Genomic DNA, 20,795 nt, shown 5'->3' with positions numbered 1-20,795 from the left:
GCTCGTACTAGTGAGGAGTGCGCCATTTTAAAAGTGTATCCTCGGGAGTAAAAAAGGAAGCAAGGCCAGTGGCCATTTTAAAGCTTTTCCTCAGAGATAAAGAGGTGTAAAGCGCACCGGCGAGGCGGGCGCCATTTATTTATTTCCTCAGGAAAATAAAGGGCCTTGCCAAATGCGAAGGCGCGGCAAGCCGCCATTAAAACAGCTTTACCTCAGTTTAAATTCTGAGGTAATTCTGCTCTAGGAAATCACAGCGCAAGCTGTCCTTAAAACAACTTTACCTCAGAAATTTAGATTCATATTTTTGAAGTATGGTTTTAAAATATGAAGAATGATGTCTTTTAAAAAAATGGCCACCAAAACGCAGATTGGTCCTGTCAAAAAGAATTTTAAAAGTCTGACAGGAAAGCAGCGTATAGAAGGAAATCTGACAATAAGGCAGTTGCTACCGCCAAAACGCCGATAATAGCGCTAAGGTTCCGAAGATTACTGCGCAGGCGCAGAATAACCTATTTGTGTGCATTCAGAGACCACAAAGAAGAAATATATGTACACACACCTCTATCTATCTATCTATCTATCTATCTATCTATCTATCTATCCATGCACACCTCTCTCTCTCTCTCTCTCCCTCCCTGTATCCATCCATCCAATTGTTGTTGTTGTGTGCCTTCACGATATTTCTGACTTATGGCATCCCTATCACAAGATTTTCCAGGGCTGAGAGTATGTGACTCAACCAAAGTCACCCAGTGAGCTTCCATGGCCAAGCAGGGATTCGAACCCTGATCTCCAGAGTCACCACCCAATGCTCAAACCACTAAACCATGTTGGTTCTCATTTAAAAAATTTAAAATGATATATCATTTATGCTTTACACACACGCATCCTTCATTTTACTGGAGCCTTGAAACGCTACCGTTTTGAACTCCAAGTCCCAGAACCCATTGCCAGAGCTGGCTAGTGGGGAGCAACCTGGGAGTTGTAGTCCTCGAAGAGTAACTTTCCCAACCTCCTGGGCTGGGAGGCCCTTCCTCATGGACCTTTGCCCTGGCATGGGGTTTTCATGCTGATTTTTCGGAAAGGACATCTAAAGAGACCCCTATTTGGGCAGAGGCAGTGGCTGCCAAGGGAAGAGCCCTCTTGTCCCCTTTAATGCAACCTGGTACAAACCCAGGTCCTTTTAGCAGTAATGGAAGAGATGGGTTTGCATCACAGCATCAACAGACCCACACTGCCTCCAAGCGGCAGAAAAAAGATCCTGTATCTGTGCATTTCGTTTTTTATTCACTAACCGTATCCTACATTTAGTATTATTTCTCCTGCTGACGTTGCTTTGGGCAATTTTGGCCCAACTTTCTGATGGGGCCACGTGAATTTCACAGGCTGAACAGTTGTATTCCAAAGCACACAAAAGGCCCACAGTTCACTGCCTTTGTAACATGCACCGTTTCCCCTTTCTCTTTTGTTTCTCCATATTCAGCCTCTGGTAGAGAGGATGGAGAGGTCCAGAGAGACCCAAAGGGTACCTGGGCTTTTGCAGGACCTTTCCCCATTCTTTCCCAGCCCCCTAACTTTGGCCTTCTTGATGTATTATGACTGCCTGACATGGTCTGCAACAGAAGGACCATTTCTGATGCAGAGATGGGCAACACAGGGGTCTCCGGATGTTGTTGGACCTCAGTTAACATTTAGCAGCGATTCCTCTCTCCTCCGCCTCCGGTGCAGCACCATAAAACCAAGTGTACATTTCTGATCCCACCGACACATTTATTAAAAGAGTATTTACATAAACCCCCAGGAATGGTTGTCGCTCCTCCTTGCGGCTTCTTGAGAAGACTCCTACTGAGCTCAGCTGTCAGGAGGGGGAAAGATGGAGCCATCCATAGGCCAGGCAAAGAGAGCTCTGTGTAAAAGGCGCCCATCTCTGCCAGCGGGAAAGCCGGCCAAGAGACTTAGGTCTTTATGGCCGTGTCCCGGGACTTGTAGGCCACTCCGCGGCTCTTCAGCTCTCGCACGATGCCTTTGGAAAAGGAACACACAAAGGTTCAGAAGCGGGAAGAAACAACGATGAAACAGAAGGGTGAGCTGGCAATGGTTTATCAATAGGAAGACTATTTCTTGTATTGCCCCATATCCAAGTGCAGCCTGTGGGGCGCATCTGGTCCTCCGCAAGGCCTTTTGGGGCCTCACGGGAGTCAGCTTTTAGGGCTGGATGGCCATTCTTGGTATCTCTTCCAACTCTGTGATTTTATGATTCCATGATCCTCCTTGGGTCAACTCTCATACTCTATACCTACTGACTTCCCAGGAGAGAAGGAAGCCCAGATATTCAACTGCAGAGCAGCCAGGGCAGGGGAAAGCTTGAGGTTGCAACCTGATGCTTGTGGGCATGGGAAGGTTTTCAAATCCTCCCCTTCTTTGGAGAAGAAAGAGCCAAGCAGATTACCTTGGGGCAGACGGCCCGTTACGGATACAGCGTACACCCCGGGCTTGAAGTTACCTGTGAGATGAAAACATGTTTAGAGTTACTACTACTCAATAGTAGTTCAGCCTCACAGAAAAGGAGCTAGCCAAAACCTGGTACAGAGTGACTACCCCTCCAACATGGGAGCCACTAGCTGCCACTGCATTCAGTATGAATACTATGAATACTATGAATACTGCCTTGGTAGCTGTCTTCAACCTCTTTTGAGATCTTAGACAACAACAACAACAACAACAACAGGGGGCTATATATTTATTAGTAGTATTATAAGTGTACATCAATTATGGAGGAAACTTATATTCAAGAGGGAAAGCGTGAGCTTAGCTTGGCAACCAAAAGGCAGAAAGAACTGGGACGTAACCCATGGGGGAAGCAGGAGGTAAGGACTTACTAATTCGCTGCCACTTGGAGACCCAGCTGTCTTCCGGGCTCATCATCGCAATAATGCTGCAAGAAAAGAAGGAAGGTCAAGAACAAGAGGAACAAAACTGAATGCCGCCATTTTGGGCACAAATGGTGGGGATGCAAGAGAGGCAAGGCCTTCTTCCTCCAGGTCCAAGCAAGCCTCCATTTGAAGGCAAACAGTTTCGACAACAGGCTTTTCAGAAGTGAAGGTTTGCAAAGGAAGGACTTTGAAGGGGAGCTCCTTTAAGGTAGTCCCCAAACAGTGCCTTTTAAAAGATGTTGGACTTCAGCTCCCAGCTCCTCAGCCATGTTGTTGTTGTATTTAAGGAAGACGCTCACCCGTCGAATGACGAACTGGTGCAGTCGTAGACCATCTCGCGGTTGCCCTTCATCTGCAGATAGGAGTCGCAGTTGTCGCAGCCGTCAAACTCAAACTGGTCAATGGTCTGGAGAAAGGAGAGAGAAGCCCACCATGAAACGGAGACATCAAGCAGAGAAATGCAACGAGGGGACGCAAAAGCATACTGCTGCAACACCTTTGGGACCAAGGTCCAAAACGCCTTGCAGAAACAAATGCAGTTTGAGGCCACTTCAACTGCCCTCAGCGCTAGGGAATCCTGGGAAATGTAGTTTACCTTGGCGCCAGAGCTCTCTCTGACATTTCCCTAGACAACTCGAAGGCACACGACAACCATGGCACCAAAGACCAACCTCTTCCAGTTTTAAACTTTAAACCAGGGGTAGGCAATCTTTTTGAGCCGGGGGCTGGGTTGCTGTCCCTCAGACAACTGGAGGGCCGAAGCCAAAAAATAAATAATTAAATGATTTTTTAAAAAATTAAATATATAAATAAACCAGGACAAATGTAGGACAAAATTTTCAAATGGAAGACGCTTTTTTTAAAAAAATGGAGGACATGCGAAAAAAATTTGCTGATTTTAAAAAAAATGTTAATGTAAATGCATGTTTCTGAGGCTTCTATAGACAATTGCCCCCCAAAGGCCCCGGCGGCAATCAGCGGCAGGACTGGGCTGGGGCCGGTCCCAAGGCCTCGCCGGGCCGCATCCGGCCCGCGGGCCGCAGGTTGCCTACCCCTGCTTTAAACCTATGAAATGGTTGTTCTAATGTGCATAGGTTTTTATTTGTCCTTTTGAACCGACATGCGTTTTATGCTCCTCCGTATGTATATCCTATTTCTTCCTTTAAACCAATGCGTGTGTTTTAACTTGAGGTTGTGTTTTTAAATGACGCACAGTTGTCAGTCTGTTGTTGTTCCTCATGTTAAGGAAAAGATGCCTGGAGGAGGAAAGGAGGGGTTCAAATGTAAATACAGTGGCACTAGGACTTCCCTTGGTCTCTAGGCACTATATATGCTTCTATTGCTGGAGCCTAGAATCACATTGGCCTTTTTAGCTGCCGCATCACACTGTCTGTCGCCTCATAAAACATGCTTGGGTCAGCGTTTTGGCAAACCCAGCCGTGACAAGCTTTATCGGCTGAGTGAAACGCACAATATACTTGTTGCACAGCATTAAACTTATGGTCTACTAGGACTCCGACACCCCTTTCACACATATCATCCATAGATAGATAGATAGATGCTTATGTATAATATGTATATTAATGCAATTATTCGCTTTTTAAAACCATGCAAGGCTGGCTTTATCCGGCCGCCCCAATTGCATTTTGTAGAGAGGCGGGATATAAATGACTTTTATTATTGTTATTATTATTATTATTATCTGGGAATAAGGAGGTTTTTTTGGTTTAGATTATTTAAACAGTGTATATTTTAAGTTTGGCATGTTTTAAAACGTTTTACTGTTTTAAGTGGATTGTTTTAGTTGTTTCTAAAAACCTGTTTTAATATGTTTTTATGGATATATATATATATATACATATATAAACAGGACTTTATCCCACCTTTCTCCCAAGTTGGGACCCAAGGCGGATTACAGAATCGATCTATCTATGTAAATATATGCACAAGCAAATATATATGTGTGTGTATATACATATATATATATATATATACACACACAGACATAGATAGATAGATAGATAGATAGATAGATAGATACTGTAAGCCACCTTGGGTCCCAACTTGTGAGAAAGGCGGAATAATAATAATAATAATAATAATAATAATTATTATTATTATTATTAAACTTTACTAACTATCTAACTAAAGAGGCTTTTCTGGAAGGAGAAGCTCTTACAAAGCCTGCCTCTTAACCAAAGTGTACAAAAGTGAACCAAACGGTGCACTTCCGGTCCTCCAACCGGAAGTGGGGCATCCCTCCTGCTTACCTTGACCAAGGAACACAGCAAACAAGCCCTCAGGTGCCGCAGGTCCTTCGGCACCGTCTCCAGCGCCATGGCTGCCGCTTTAAGGAGGGGAGAGAGAGCGGAAATAAACACGCGAGTGCGCACAGCGTCACTTCCGCCTCACGGGAAAGTGCCGCTCTGGGTCGGGGTTACTCTATGGTTATGCTGCGCGCGCGCGCGCGCGCTTTCCCGCTCGCTCCCTCTAGGCGCATGCGCAGTTTAACCTCCAACCCCCTTTATGGCGGGGGTTAAGGGTTTCAAAGCGCGCATGCGCGGGGAAAAATGGGAACTGAGGTGATTAAAATAAAGGTCCCCAATTCTCTCCTTTTTGTCTTATTTGCCAATGTTTCTCACAAAAAGCATTTCTAAAAATGGTTAAAAAGGAATGAAACTAAGCAGAACACAACGTTTCACCCTCTCTCTCTCTCTCTCTCTCTATATATATATATATATATATATAATCAAATATATGAAAACATAAGTGGTTTCTTTGGTTTGGTTTTATATATATATATACACATATATATGTGTGTGTGTAAAACCAAACCAAAGAAACCCCACACGCACGCACACACACACACACATATATATTCATATGCCAAATATAATTCATATATAATATATAATATATAATATATATATTCATATACTTCATATATATATTTCATATATATAAATGGAAATGTGGTTTCATGTGTGTGTGTGTGTGTGAGAAACCACATTTCCATATATATATATGAATTATATTTCATATATAAATGAATTATATTTGGCATGAATTATATTTCATTATATATATATATGTATATTATATATATATGGAAGTGTGTGTGTGTATGTGTGTGTGTGTATATATATATATATTCCTATATATTACCAAACCTTTTATATATATATATATATATATGGAAGTGTGTGTGTGTATATATATATATATATATATATATATTCCTATATATTACCAAACCATATATATATATATATTACCAAACCAAAGAAACCACATATATTTTCCATTACTCAAAAGTACTACGAAACAGGCTGCATCTACACTCAAGGAATTAATCCATTTTGGCACCGCTTTAACTGCCACGGCTCCATGCTGTGGAATTCTGGGACTGGCACATTTGTGACACGTTTAGGTTGCATCCGATCCGTGCTGCAGGAACAATCTGCTTTAATGACCATGCTGTCGAAGTCTCAAATTTGTAGTTTTGTGACACATATTTGAGTCACCTCTGCACTGCCAGAATAACCCACTTTCACACCACTTTATCCGCCATGCTATGGGGATTCTGGGATTTGCAGTTTTGCCACCCATTTTGGTTGCGTCCGCGCTGCAGAAATAACCCGGCTTGACACCACTTTTAACACAATGCTATGGGATTCTGGGAAGTGTAGTTGTTTGCGACACTGGATAAATCTTGGCTCTTCGTTGAGCACTGCGCAAATGTATAGAAAGGAACGAAGAAGACGAAGCGACCTCTAAAACATGGGCACCCAATGGCTTTATAGTGGAAAAAATAACAACAACAACGACAACAGCCACTGAACAGCTTTACAAGTGGATAAATATATTAGCAAAATAAATAAAACTCACACGTTTTTCCCCGTATTCAAACAATCTCTGTCTCTTTGACATAAATATCTCATTTTTCCGCATACGTATATATATATATATACACATAAACATTGTGTTTTTGTTTTTCCCCTCCGTTTTTTTGGTTCGGTTTTACAAAAGTACCCAAGTGCCTCCAAAATATAATAATAATAACAATAACAATAACAACAACAACAAGTAAGGCTCGGGAAATTGAATTTAAAAATACAAAAATAAACTCCTCGTTCACATTTCAAAGGGTCTGAGGTTGGCGGGAGAAAGGGAACGGAGCAATGGCGATTCAAAGAGAATTGTTTTCTCATCTCGATGCTAATTTCTGTCGCCGTTTTCGAATAAACCACGACCGAACGCAAAAAGGATCTTCAGCCTGGAGTTGTCGATATTCCTCCATCGTGTTTTCCCTCCCTTTCTTCGTATCCTTTCGTCTTTTCATTCCGGCCGGGAAAAGGAACGAAGCGCCGAGGCCTTTTGAAAACTGTTCCTTCGGGGAAGATCTCGCAACGTCTCCGTGGATTTTGCCATTTTGTCTTGTTCACACATTTGCTCTTGGAATAACAGTCCCTTAACATTGAGGCAAACATTACAAGAAAGCAGAGCCAGCTTTTCGACTTTCTTATGGGTGACTCCATAAAGAAACCTCTGCCAAAGCTATTTCGTAATTAAATGATCATTTTGGGGCCATGCTGCTTCCCAAGATAGGATGCTCTCCTCACTTTTAGGATGCTTTTAAGCCCTGGACCAAAAAGGGATGAAGGCATTTCTACTTAAACTAGTACCATACCCTCCAAGATTTCACAGGGGGAAACCGGGATATATGCGGCCAAGCAAAACCAGAGTGTGGCCAAGATGGCAAAAGTTATGAATGAGAAACGGGTTTGGGGAAAGGTACCCTGAACTTCTCCCATACATTATGAGCAAGGACTCTGTCCACACAGAGGGAAAGAAACATTCCCATCACATTCCCTCTCTGACCGGTTCAGAAGATGCATGGGGCCAAAACAGGTAAAGCACAGGTCCAATCCACACCTCAGGGCAATTCTTCGGAGTAAAAAGAGTCTCCGTTTGACCCAAACGAGGTCAGAAACTCCAAAGAACCCCCTGACTGTGTGGACCACACACCGATGTGGGGATGGGAGGAGAAGCATTGGGAAGTGGGCAGACATCCATCCATGCGGACATGGCCAATGACACCTTTCCAATCAAGACAGGACCAGGGGTCTTTGCCAAGGAGGGATATGGTGGCATATTGCTGGGCACTTGGCTTTCACAGACTATATATGCCAAGATGACATGGGCATCCCACCAACTGGGTAGCAAAACAATAACACTGTGCATCTGGCACCGGCTGATCTATCCGCAAGGATATGCCAAATTACCTGATGCATTGCGTCGCGTCTGCTTTGGAAGCTGGGCTTTGGGGGACTCCCTTGAATTTCCAATTGAACGTTTGAGGGTCTCTTCTAAGGAACTGTGGGATTGGCATTGACACAGAAAAAGGACATCTTGGGAAACAGAGGGATATTATTTCCTATCCTGAAAATATGATTCGTTTCCCTTCTCCTGCTCCTCTCACTAATGTTAAAAAAGAGCGACACAGATCCCTTCAAGGAACCATCTTCAAGATGGTCACTGGTAAAACTGGCAGATTACGTTTGGTATGTGAGTTATGGCTTTGGCAGGCAAAAGAGCTGGCTGGCGTTAAGGCAAGAATGTGGAGACAAGTGTCGGGGGGTGACACTGTCTGGACTGGGATGAAAAGTTGGATTGAGAGCTTGTGATCAAGTCCACTCTCACTAGCGTTGGGAAAAGTCAGGTTCAGGTTTCACCAACATGGCAAGCGAGTCCTACTTCCTCTCAAACCGAATGTTCGTACACGTCTGGGACATCTTCGTTCGGTCCTGTAATAAAGAACAAGAATGTGAGTTTATCAGACTAAAGCGCATTTAAAGCATCCCACAAATGAAGCAGAAATGGTGAGCAATGGCACGAATGCTTATCACACACAATTGCGCACATAAAGCGATACTGGAAATGCGTTGACGCTGAAGTCCCCAAAGTTAAAAAGATGTGCGTCAACGCTTCTTTGTGATCATTTTAATGGCGGGTTTTGTGCAACCCCGTGCGAAATTGTTACGCGTGATTACGCGATAATATTCACAGGATAAACACAGCATACACATACCCCAGCAGCAATGCCTTCCATTTAGGGCCTGGCATGGTAGGGTCACCCTACCTTGAAGAGTGAGGCTTATCCTTACCCTGAAGGTGTTGCTGAGTTTGGCAGCTGAGGTAAGTGCTTGTGTCCATCCCTGAATGCTCCACAGATGATATTGTCCCACAGTCCAGGAGCTCTGACCCGTCCAGTTCCTGCGGAAGATCCACAGCAGAGTGCGGCGCTAAGCATGGCAAAACCTGGGGTGAGGCTGCGGGAGGATCTATGGAGGGGCTGTTTGCCAGGAGAGGCTCAACCTCTGGGGGGCGGCAGTTGTTGGGACTGGAAGGATTGGGGAGATTAAAATCTAGGGGCATGTTGGAGTCTTTGTAGGGAGAGGGCTGGGAAGTCTCGAGGGGGCATTTCCATCTCCGCCGACTGGGATGGATTTGCAGGTAGCGTTTCTGAGAAGTCCACGGCCCAACAGCTCCGGCTGGGTCACCGGCTGTTGCGCCAAAGTCAGACCCCTCTGCAAAAGAGAATGCGTGCTGTCCTTGAGGCAAAGATGCGCTTTGGCCAGTTTGGGAGACCTCTGCTTCAAGCAGCTGGATTCTCTCTGCCTTTTTTGGCACCGGGATGCGATGGGTCTTGGACCTGGAATATTTGGCTTTGCGTTGACTGGGCTCTTGACTCGACCTGCCGCTCCGACAGTCCGAAGGCGGCGGGCTGCGTCCGTAATGGTGATGCCTGTGATGGTGGTGGTGAAAATGGACATGGCTACTGGCCTGGTGGGCTCTGCCTGCCATCGCAGAGTCAACCGATCGCGGCCTGGGGTCCTTCCACGAAGGAGCGGTCTCCAACCTGTCTTCCGCAGCCGCCTTCTCTGAACCACAGAAGGCAAACGGATCGTAATCGCTGCTCAGCGAGCTACGGAAAGTAGAGCAGCTTCCATGGATGGCCTGCAAACTGACATCAGTGCAATTCAATATGGAGTCGCTGGAGGAGCCGTGGCAAGGCCCTGAGCTGGAGTCGCTACCGGGTCCGTCAGGGAGGTACCCGCTCGGCTCCGTGACATAGCTCTCCCCCGAGCCACTGCTGTGATGGTGGTGGTAGTGAAGGTGATGATGCCTCCCTTGACGGATTCCCCGATGGAGCGGAGCAGCACGATTTGCCTTGGCAGCAAGGGTCCCCCGGAGACCTTGGCGGCATGAAGGCGGGTGCTGAAGTAGGCAAGCCCTGCCATTACGGGAGGGGAGAGCCTGCCGCTCACATGCCGAAGACTCCTGGGACTGAGGGACCAACCGGCCTCGGGAAAGAGGGGTCTGGTGGTTGCACCAAGGCTCCAGCCCTCTTGGCCTGTAGGGCAGGTAATGCACAGTCCCCAGATCCAGCTGGGAGAGCTCTGGGGAGTGGAAGAATGGGTGGCCATGGGGAAGTGCTGAAGAGCAGTTCCCGGGAGGGAGAGTCCGTGGGAAATGGTACAAGGCGCGCGTTGGGTGCTGCCGGAAAAAACGAGGCCTCTGCCCGGGTCCTGGGCGATGCGGATCCTCGTGGGAATGCACAGGCAAAGCGGAGGCTGCTCCATCTAGGAAAGGGGGGAAAAGAGATGAAGTCAGCGTTGAACAAGTGAGCGGGAGTGGTTTTTCTCCCCATGGAAATCCTTTTTCCTCACTGATCTCTCCACTTTGCAAATTGGTTTGCAATGCCCTCATGTGCCGAGGCGGGAATGGAGCAGAGTCAGGCTCTATCATGTCTCCACTTGTGTTCCTTTATTTTCCTAAGTGGAAGGGCTACTTGGACGACGTAAGCCTTCCCCAGAGGAGAGCTGGTTGCACCTTACTGGGATACCAACCCTCTCCACTTAACGCTTACCAACGATGTTGAACATGCACAGAGGGCAGGTTTGATGCTCTTGAAGCCAAGGGTCCACACAGCAGCGGTGGAACTCATGGAAGCAGGTGATGATCCGCAGTTCCTGCAAAGAAAGACGCAAGTCAGGGAGGAGACAGAAAGGTCCTACTGCAGTACTCTGAGTATTGAAAAGGTATTTGTATCTCCAGGAAAACAATTAAATTTAGAAAAGAGCCAGAGCCTAAATGGGAAGTTGGAGGCTGTAGCATACACATACCCCAGCAGCAGTGCGCATACATCGGAGCTGAAACGTACAGGAGGTTAATATTAAAATGCATTCATTTCAACGCAAATGACTAATGCAATTACTGCCTCAATTTGCGGTTTCGTGCATGCTGCCAAATGCAGGGATATAATGCAACCGATTAACATAGCCAATGCCCTTGCCAGTCACCAGGAAAACAGTCTGCCAGTTACCAGCCAAACAGAAAACCTTGGTTTTGCAAGGATTTCAAAGCCTGCTCCAGTCAATGGGAACCGGAAGCTTTTCATAGGGTTGTAACATGAGAACTCACGCTTCTCTGGAGCAGTGTAAAAGAACCAAATAACATTTTTTTCCGAACGTGTTTTTAACCTACGGGGTGTATTTTTAAAGAAGTCTCTACCTGGGGCTGAGAGAATGTGACTTGCCCAGGGTCCCTCACTGGGTTTCACGGCTGAGCGGAGAATCGAACCCTGGTCTCCAGGCATATACATATTGAGATACCTTGGAGATGAGACCCAAGTCTAAACATGAAATTAATGTGCAATGAAAGTGCTGTACTTGTTTAGAGGACCCCACAAGGGCCAAGCCCCACTCTCACCTGGCCCTCGCTGAACTCCTCCAAGCAGATGGCGCAGATGGGGGCAGAACTGCAAGAGCTGGCGGAGTCTCGGTTTGGGAGCCCTTGGCGTCGGCGGCGGGCCTGGTACCTCCGCGTGGCCAGCTGGTTGATGGCTTGGAGGGTCTCCTCTTGCACGCCAGTCTGCGGGGAAAGGACGAAAGCATTGAGGGATCGGAAACGGAAGCGCACCATGCAAAGGCTAGCAGGTGTCTATCTGCTGGGGTTTGGAGACCATCAATGCAACCCTTTCTTTGCAATTTCAATAAAATCATAGAGTGGAGGCATATGTAGAAAGATCTTGTAGCAGCACCTTTGGGACTCACTGAAAGAAAGAAGATGGCAGCATGAGCTTTCGTAGACTTCAGTCTACTTCCAAATGCATCTCAGGAAATAGACTTTAGTCTATGCAAGCTCCTGCTGCCTACTTCTTTCTTTGCCTGAGTCTCAAAGGTGCTACAAGATCTCTCTACATACTGATTCTACAGACTAACATGGCTATGTCTATGAATAGACTGGAGGAGTCTTACAAGCCGTCTCTTCCAACACACGTGACACTTAGTGCAGAAAAAGCTTTTAAACAGGGCTATCATATCACCTCTTAACCTCCTCTTCTCCAGGCTAAACATACCCAGCTCCCTAAGTCTCTCTTTTAATAGGGCTTTATGGCTCCCAAACCTTCCACCATTTTGGCTGCCCTCCTCTGGACATTCCGGCTGGTCAGCATCTTTCTGAATTACGATGTCCAGAACTGGACACATGAGTTGCCACAATGAGTTGATACCAACCGTTGTGATGCCACTGAGCGGATGGCACACACAGCAGGGAAGCACCCCAGCCCTTTAGTCGATAGGGTCCCTCATCCCATGTATCCATAAAGAGAACAGGGGCTCTAGGGAAACATTTATAGATGGGTGACCCCATAAGGTCCTTACCTGATTCCTCCTTGGCTGGCAGCGAGTGCGGGCGATGAAGATGATGACAATGACCAAGCCAGTGCTGATAACAGTGAGCAGAATCCAAATGTCAAAGTCCGGCTGTTGGGGAAACACAAGAGGTTAATCTTCCATGGCCACTGTTTACACAAAGCCATCACCTTCTCTGTCAACCTGGCCTGCCTCAGAGGATTGTTGTGAGGATAAACCGGCAACAGAGAAGCCATGAGGGCAGGGGAGAAATAAGTCCGCCGCCTCCCAAAGAAGGACGCTGCCTCGCCAAAATGAAAACTCCCTCCGTTCCCTTCAGGACTGCAACCATTTAACATTTTAGTCACGCATTTAGAAATGCAGTTTGGGCATCCAAAGAAAAGGAATAGGTCCCAAAGGGATGCAATGCACCAGAGATATAAGAGGTCCAGGGGTGAAGGATGTTTAGTTCCCCGCTCTTCGCAATGCTGGAAATTTGGAGAATGGAAAAGAGGACCAGGAGCTGAATCCTGAGAGAGAGAGCTACAGAAAACGGAAAGCGTAAAGGACAGAGATCTGGAACATGGTAAGGAACAAGCGTTGAATCAGGGATGGAAACATGAACAAACAAGCCCCAAAAACCGGCAAAGAGGTTCAGTGTGGATGGAACATGATTTGGAAGGAAGCGTGGGGTAAAGAGCTTGTGTTTCTTCACAAAGAGAAGATCGTTGGGAGATACGTTCGTGGCTTGTTTCATCAGAGCGCGAAGGATGAAAGCCGGACAGATAGCGATCTCGAAGAGAATGAGACAAAAGGAAAGTAAAGATCGAGCAAGACCAGATCGCTCCGCTGGAGAACCGGATAGCAAAAAGGAAGGAGGAAAATAGGCCTATAATTAGGCAGCCGGGCAAGATCAAAAAGCCGGAGCCTTTCCTCCCCAGAATTGGTGACACAATTGCCGCTTTGAAGAAGGAAAAACAGCTCGGAGAAAGTGAAAGGTTAAAGGGACAGTAGAGAGGTAGAGAAGCCCGAGGCGGAGAGAAAGGCCTGGTGGAAACTGGACGGAGAGCCCAAGCAAAGACCTTTCTATGTGGCTAAATGCTTCCTCAAATAAAGCGCCTTTGGGCTCATCTGTATTGTAGAAATGATGCTGTTTGACACCACTTGAACTGCCAGGGCTCCATTTGGCGAGGCACCAAAAGCTTGAAGACCTTGCGGAACTACAAAACCCAGGAGTCCTGGAGATGGAGCCATGCGCACCTATGTTGCAGTGGGTTCATATTCGGTAAAGAGTTTGCCAAATATCTTGCACTGGGTTCATACTGAGTTTGCAAAATATTGGCACCACCCAGAAGCGATACGAGGTCCCAGCCGACGTGTCCTTATCCCCGTTATTTGTGTAGCGACATCAGGAGGAAGAGGGACATCTGATGGGGAAGAGGACTCACCCAAGCTGGCATCTCCTTCACCTCAATCTTCACGTGGGCCTCCCGGTTATTGTTGACCACCCCCATCAAGAGTTCGGCGTCGTGGCCCCAGATCAGGACAACTGGGTGGCTGAGTCCTCGAGGCTTCCTCAACTGCGGAAAAAGGAGGAACCTCAGATGCAAAACACAAACACACACACATATGTGGAGTCGAAGGCTTTCACGGCTGGCATCGATAGGGTTTTTTTGTGGGTTTTTCAGGCTATATGGCCGTGTTCTAGAAGAGTTTATTCCTGACGTTTCGCCAGCATCTGTGGCTTTGGCATCTTCAGGGAATGCATCCCACTCTCTTCCATGCCAGCATTCTCTGAAGATGCCAAAGCCACAGAGGCTGGTGAAATGTCAGGAATAAACTCATCCAATCTGGGCAAAATTTGCTCAGAGGGCAAATATTTTCTTAGCAAGATTTGCTCAGAGAGGTTTACCATAGCCTTCCTCAGAGGCTGAGAGAGCGTGATTCGTCCAAGATTGCCCATCGGCTTTCCACGGCCGAGTAGAGATTCAAACCCTGCTCTCTGGAATTCCTAGAATTATTACACTTTGACGCCGCTTTGAGAGGATGCATGGTTTATGGCTTTTTAGAAACCTTTGCACTCCATGGTTGCCGCCACAGTTTGACCCGGCTTGAACTGCCCTGGATCCATGCTATGGGATTCTGGCATTCGTAGTTTGGTGACATATTTGGAGCTCTGGTGCCTCACGAAATGACAAACCCCAGGATTCCCCAGCATTGAGCTGCGGCAGTTCAAAGCGGTGTCAAACTGCTGTAATTCTGCAGTGCAGATGCAGCCTCAGAAAGCCGTACATCCCCACGTCGAACTCCAGCCCAAGTTATTTATTGCCCTAAATCGACTTAATCGCATGCCGCCCTGAGACAGCGGGTAGGATGCAAACATTGAAATACAACTAAGCCTAGCGAGAGGGTCCCTGACTTTCATCCCAGGGAGACGCCAGGCCCACCGTTCGGCAAAGCAAGGTGGCTTGCCTCAGGCAGAAGCATTTGGGAAGAAGAGAAAATTGTTAGGGCTTTGATTTATTATTGCATTCCCCCCCTCCTTCTCTTTGGAGGAACAAAAGGTATGTTTGCCGGAGGCAGGAATTTAGATGCTCGCTGCCTTGGGGGCTGAAACGTTCTGAAGGAGGACTGCGTCTTGTGCAACAATGCAGGCTGGACCACCATCTTCCTGTATCTAAAGGGATCCAAAGATGAATTTTGGCTGCATGTGCACTGCAGACTTAATGCAGTTTGCTTTAAATGTCGTGGCTCCATGCTATGAAACAGAGGCCTCCTTACCTGGTCAGCGGCGCTCTGGTCATCTGTAATGTCGAAGAGGACGGCCCGGGCACCCCTCTCTCCCGCCAGTTTAGCCTGCCCAAAAAGAGAGGAAAGGAAAAGGGATAAATACAATACATTATTATTATTATTATTATTATTATTATTATTAATCAGGAGGATGCTCAAACTGCCTCCGTAGTGCCAGGTCTGGTCCATGGAGAGATGGCATCACGGCCTGAGCCAGGTCTGGTCCATGGAGAGATGGCATCACGGCCTGAGCAACCTCTCTCCATCTTCGGTCCAGTTTAAGCTCTGACTCCAGAGGTTATCGGTTATTTTTATACAAAGGTCTGCCTTTCTTCCTGTATAATGTGCAACGTTTCACAGATAAAACCCAGGAGATGTGTGGCCAAGCAGCATCAGAGCGTGGTCAAAATGGCAAAAGGCCCTAAGGAGGAAGGATGTACAAGCTCTGAAAGGCTGCAGCGGTTTGCTTTTGCCTAAACCTACAAGGAAGGGTAAGACCGTCTCCTCCTTTCATTTGAGTTGATAGAGTCCAAACTTTGTGCTTTGAATTCAGTTTGCAGCAATTGAAGTAAGCTGAGGACAAAGCAAGGAAGATGGAAACCGGGACATTTTAAAAGCAGCTGGAAAAGTGGGATGGCAGAGGATTAATTGGGCTTCACTCTTTGCAGCGCTAGAAATTTAGAGAACGGATGAAAAATGCATTGCGGGAGGGAGCAGAACCCTTATTTCGGGGAACAATGGTTTATTCCCTAAATAAATAAATAAATAAATAAATAACCTATTTCTTTAGTTAAATAATTTCTCTACTTCTTTTGGGAGGAAAGTTACTTCCTTCCCCTCTTTGTCCTCAGCTCACTTTTGTGGCTACAAACTGACTTTGAAGTGCAAAAGGTGTTTGCATTCAACGAACTCAGACGGAGGAGAGCGGAGAGGAGTGAGCAGAACCTTGCCCTTCCCAGTCGGCTCAGGCAAAAGCAAACCGCTGCAGCCTCTTTGAGACTGTGCGCTCTTCCTCATCGCCCCTTTCGCCTCTCCTGCCTCACCACTTTCGCCACGCGTGTCCCAGTTCCCATCTGCGAAAAGTCGGAGGGTGTGCAAAGGTGTGCGCAGCTCTCTGTCGCCTCTTTTTTTGCTCAGGGAGTCAACCAGCCAGCCTTGCAAGTTCAACTCCGCCTTGCCATGTTCCCCTCCTGCCTGGCTTCTTTCCCTGTCTGGATGGAACAAAAGCCTCCTGTGTTCCCTAGAGAGGAGTCGCAGGAGCCTTGCAGGGCTGCTCCCCCTCCGCCCGCAGCCCGGCCACGTCCCTCGGCCTACCTTAAATCCCCCCCTTCCCCACCCTTTCCGCCCGGGCCGGCTATGGCTCACCTGCCTCCCTTCCTTGCCTCCCTCCCCTGGATCCCATTGGCACTGGGTCCCTGCCAAAAACAGGCCTCAAAACCACCCGCTGCTGGCTGGGCTTCAAAGGCCCTGGGACGCAAACCGCGAGCCCAGCCTCCCCACCCAGCCCAAGGCAGGTGGCTGGCTGGGTTGTTGTTCCACACGGCTTGCAACCAGGAGGAGCGCATGGCTCTGGGAACATGCGGGTCACTACTTCTCCTATGGGTCAAGGCAAAGGGGTGGCAGGCTGCACTGCAGGGATCGACTCTGATGTAGCCGAAAGGCTTGACACCTTTTGGAATCTGCTGCGCATGCTCAGAGGCACTTGCTTGGCCGCCTCGTCCCCAACAACCCCAATATATCAGGGATTACTGTATACTAGAGATCGACCTCATGTATAAGTCGAGAGCATGTTTTGGGGCCAAAATTAAGGATTTTGATATAACCTGTGGATTAAGTTGAGGGTCAAACTTAAGGGCATGTAACAAAGGATCTAAAGGATGAAGCAAAGGAAAGCAATGCCAAAGAACTTGCAAAATCGCAGGAGGCATATTGTTTGAAAGATGGATGGATGAAAGAATAGATGGGGGTTAGACAGTGCTTCCAGGAGAGACACTACAACCATCAGGGGATGGTTTCTGTTTTTATGAGGGTTAAAGTACAGTACTTAACACTGACCCTTGGATAAATGGAGGGATATCATATTGAGGGTGAAGCAAGCTTGTTTTCTGCAGAGAACAGGACCCAGAGCAATGGGCGCAAACTACAGGAAAAGAGATTCCACCGAAATATTAGGAAGAACTTCCTGACAGTAAGAGCTGTTCAACAATGGAAGACGCTCCCTCGAAGTCTCCTTCTTTGGAGGCCTTTAAACAGAGGCTGGACAGCTATCCGTCGGGGGGTGCTTCGATTCTGTATTTGCACATGGAAGAAGGGGGTTGGATTGGATGGCCCCTTGGGGGTCTCTTCCAACTCTATGATCCTACGAAATATTTGAACAGATGCCTTATTGGGAATGGAGGAGGCTTATGTCCTGCAGCCCCGGAATGGATGCAGAATGCAAGAATAAAGAAAAACAACAGGATAGTAGGAGCTGTTTGACAGCGGAATAGTTTGCTGCCTCGGAGAGTGTTGGAGTCTCCTTCTTTGGAGGTTTTCAAGCAGGGTTTGGATTGCGATATCTTGCAGGGAGGGCTTGTATTGTGTCTTCTTGCATGGCAGAAGGAGCTTGAATTGGATGGCCCTTTGGGGTCCCTTCCATGGACCCTCGCACCCGGTTCCTCGCCCACCTCTGGCCTGGCAAGCTCATCAGGAGATGAGCAAATGATGGCGGCTGGTTTTTGGCAGAGAAGCGGTTAAGCTGAGTCCCGCCTGGCGCAGAAGGAAGGAAGAGGAGAGGAAGTTTGATGAGCAAAGTGCAGGGTTGGAGCCAGATCTCAGCCTCCCCACCGCCTTTGATCTGGGCGTCCCTGGGGAGCGTGTGTGAGCAGGTATCCACTTCTGCTTCTCCTTCTTCGAGGCAGGTTGGGCTGCGCAATTACAGGGCCCGCCTGGAGCGCCAGGGGTGTGCATCTGGCAGGGAGGGTCAGAGGTCAGGCGCAGCGTTTCCCAGCTGCGCCGATCAAAGGCCAAGCGGCCTCCGACTCTCCGGCTGCTCCAGGGCTACCTTCTGTGGAAGAAAAGTGGACTCCAGGACCAGCTCACCTGGCCTCCGGGGCCTCATTCCCATGACTTTTTAAACCAGGTTGCAAATCGATTTGAACTGGTTTAAATGACCCTGGTTCGCACCTGAACCGATTCAGAGAGGGGGCCCATGCACTAGATCCATTTAACCCACGTCTCAGTGTCGTCTCGGAGAAATTGAAGTGTGAACCAGATGTGGATCGGAATTGATTTACGTTTCCCCTCCGTCCGGCTGGAGCGGGTCCATTTTGAATCGATTCATTTATTTGCCTTGGCCTTCTTCTGACATCTTGTGCCTTGAAGGCACAAAACAACCTCCCAATCATTACAATATGTAGTAGCATCCTCCTCCATTTCACAATGAAAATTCAGCAGCGGACGCAGATCTTTTCGCATCTCCTTGCAAGACCTGAGCTCTCCAGAAACTCTGGCAAACCATCACGGCTCAGGTTCTGCAAGGCCAGATAAGGTCTGAAAGGCAAGCTTGCGGAAAAGAAACGACTCCCTTTTGGAAGAAAGAAGAGTTGCGTAAGTGCGCACACAAGCAGAGGCTGACACAAGGCTCCCATCTCCTGCCTCCGGGATGAAAACCAAAGAGGTTTCCAAGGGAAATGACCATTTAATTTAATTTCACCGAAGACGCTGCTGGTTTTGGGCGAGCAAAGAGAGGGCCAGGTGAGTTGGCTCATAATAAAGTGCAGGGCAAATAGGAATATAATATATATGGAAGGAACTTGGCTACGTTGCAAGACACAGCAGCCGGCTAATTTCACGCCTTCCTTTGATCTACGAAACTCAACCCTCGGAGGAGATGACGCCCTTGCCTTTTACCTTCCCTGCCTCAGGACCTTGGCCCTTGCAAAACATGGGCCTGTCTCTTTTTGCAGCAAAATAAGAGTATATGTTTTTTTAAAGAAGCCGAAATACAATCATCCAAGCCTCAGGTCTGTATCCATGAGCAGATCCACTCGCCATCCAAGAGACCCACCGTCTCCAGTGCAAAGTGCAAAACTGCATTCCTGTTCCAAAGCCTGGCAGTGGGACCCTAAAAATTATTCCTTCCTTCAGATGCCCTCACAGCAAAGAAAGTAAAAATCAGGACACGCAGAGAAGGCGAAGGACCATGTCAAACTACAGATCCCATCAGATGGAGTGACAGCACTGAAAAGTGATGTCGAACTGCATTATTTCTACAGTGTGAAGGCACCCCAGCCTTGCCTGCAGATCCCTTCTGGTCCAGTGGTCTCCAGTCGAGGGACCAAATCTGAAATCAGACTGGGAATGTGAAGTCAAAGGCTTTCACTGCCGGCATCCATTGTATTTGTGAGTTTTTCGGGCAATGTGGCCATGTTCTAGAAGACTTTATTCCCGATGTTTCACCAGCATCTGTGGCTTTAGCATCTTCAGAGAATGTACCCCACTCACTTCCATGCCAGTAGTCTCTGAAGATGCCACCCACAGATGCTGGCGAAACGTCAGGAATAAACTCTTATAGAACATGGCCACGTAGCCTGAAAAACCCACCAAAAATGGGTACGTTTGGGGCCGGGTGGCGAAGGAAGATTCCCAGCCAGTCCAATTGGGTTTTGCACCTGGAATAGGACGGGAAGCCATCTTGGCCTCAAGCAGGACGATATCTTGGGCCAGTCCTGCATTAGCATTGGAGCCAAGGCCAATGACCGCAGCCTCACCTGCTTTGGGTTGTGAGCAAATCCTTTTAAGATCTTTGTCGCTGATCGCAATGTTTTGGGCGGGACGTTCTCCACCAGCACCAAATATATAGAGATTGGCAAAGCCCTTACCTTGTTGGCCAACGAGAGGCAAGGATGGCGATCCAGGTCGGGGCGTTCCAGTTTGACGATGGAGACGAAACCGGGGACGGTGTGCTCGTCCTCGCTGGTGTTGCAGAGAGACAAGGGGTGGAACTGGGGAGAGAAAGGAAAAGGAGTCAAGGCAGAGCCGAGTGCAAGGAAACCGCTTTGGGGGTGAGGCCGCACTGCGACACTTGGCATGCAGTCAAACATCGCAGTGCAAAGGACTTACAATGGAGCTTTCTCACTTTCCGTCACACATCGACTGAGCAGTGGGGTCTTCGCTCGGTAAAATCTTATTAGACACAAGTCTATTCAAAGGGCTAGAATTGCATACTAGATTCACATTAAAGTGGATGGAAAGACATAAAGGAATCTAGTAATGCCTTTGAGACTAACTGGGGAAAACAAATTTGCAGCGTACGCTCTTGTGGACTACACTTGTGACCGGTCAAATGCATAAGGAATAGCCAAAAAGTGGCTGAGGCCCATGGAAATAATGA

The 20,795-nt window shown here is 47.6% G+C and overlaps 2 protein-coding genes across 2 annotated transcripts in view; both read right to left on the bottom strand.

The window, feature by feature from the left end:
- Positions 1-1,749: 1,749 nt before the first annotated feature.
- Positions 1,750-5,312, bottom strand: LOC149287066 (transcription elongation factor SPT4-A). Its single transcript, XM_089493375.1, has 5 exons — positions 5,204-5,312; positions 3,233-3,339; positions 2,880-2,935; positions 2,450-2,503; positions 1,750-2,023 (listed from the first exon to the last, which is right to left on the bottom strand). The coding sequence occupies exons 1-5, from the start codon at positions 5,270-5,272 to the stop codon at positions 1,956-1,958; spliced, it is 354 nt and encodes a 117-aa protein (XP_089349501.1). The 5' UTR covers positions 5,273-5,312; the 3' UTR covers positions 1,750-1,955.
- A 1,395-nt stretch (positions 5,313-6,707) lies between these two features.
- Positions 6,708-20,795, bottom strand: part of RNF43 (ring finger protein 43) — a 31,193-nt gene continuing 17,105 nt past the window's right edge. Inside the window, exons 2-9 of the mRNA XM_089493450.1 lie at positions 20,284-20,406; positions 15,413-15,487; positions 14,080-14,211; positions 12,662-12,763; positions 11,709-11,870; positions 10,867-10,969; positions 9,101-10,579; positions 6,708-8,740 (exon numbers count right to left, since the gene is read on the bottom strand). Coding sequence (XP_089349576.1) covers positions 8,697-8,740; positions 9,101-10,579; positions 10,867-10,969; positions 11,709-11,870; positions 12,662-12,763; positions 14,080-14,211; positions 15,413-15,487; positions 20,284-20,406 — 2,220 coding nt within the window. The 3' untranslated portion in view covers positions 6,708-8,696. The remainder of the gene's footprint in view (positions 8,741-9,100; positions 10,580-10,866; positions 10,970-11,708; positions 11,871-12,661; positions 12,764-14,079; positions 14,212-15,412; positions 15,488-20,283; positions 20,407-20,795) is intronic.

This window comes from Sceloporus occidentalis, unplaced genomic scaffold (assembly GCF_023333645.1).
Source record: "Sceloporus occidentalis isolate IW3139 unplaced genomic scaffold, rSceOcc1.0.p SCAF_64, whole genome shotgun sequence".
NCBI lineage: Eukaryota > Metazoa > Chordata > Lepidosauria > Squamata > Phrynosomatidae > Sceloporus > Sceloporus occidentalis.
This window is presented reverse-complemented; position numbering and strand designations above follow the sequence as displayed.

Coding starts and splice junctions, on each gene's coding strand:
- LOC149287066 (XM_089493375.1), bottom strand. CDS start 5,272: ATGGCGCTGGAGACGGTGCCGAAGGACCTGCGGCACCTGAGGGCTTGT. Junction 3,340..5,203: donor TGCTGTGTTCCTTGGTCAAG/GTAAGCAGGAGG, acceptor TCCTTTCTCCAG/ACCATTGACCAGTTTGAGTT. Junction 2,936..3,232: donor ACCAGTTCGTCATTCGACGG/GTGAGCGTCTTC, acceptor CTTTTCTTGCAG/CATTATTGCGATGATGAGCC.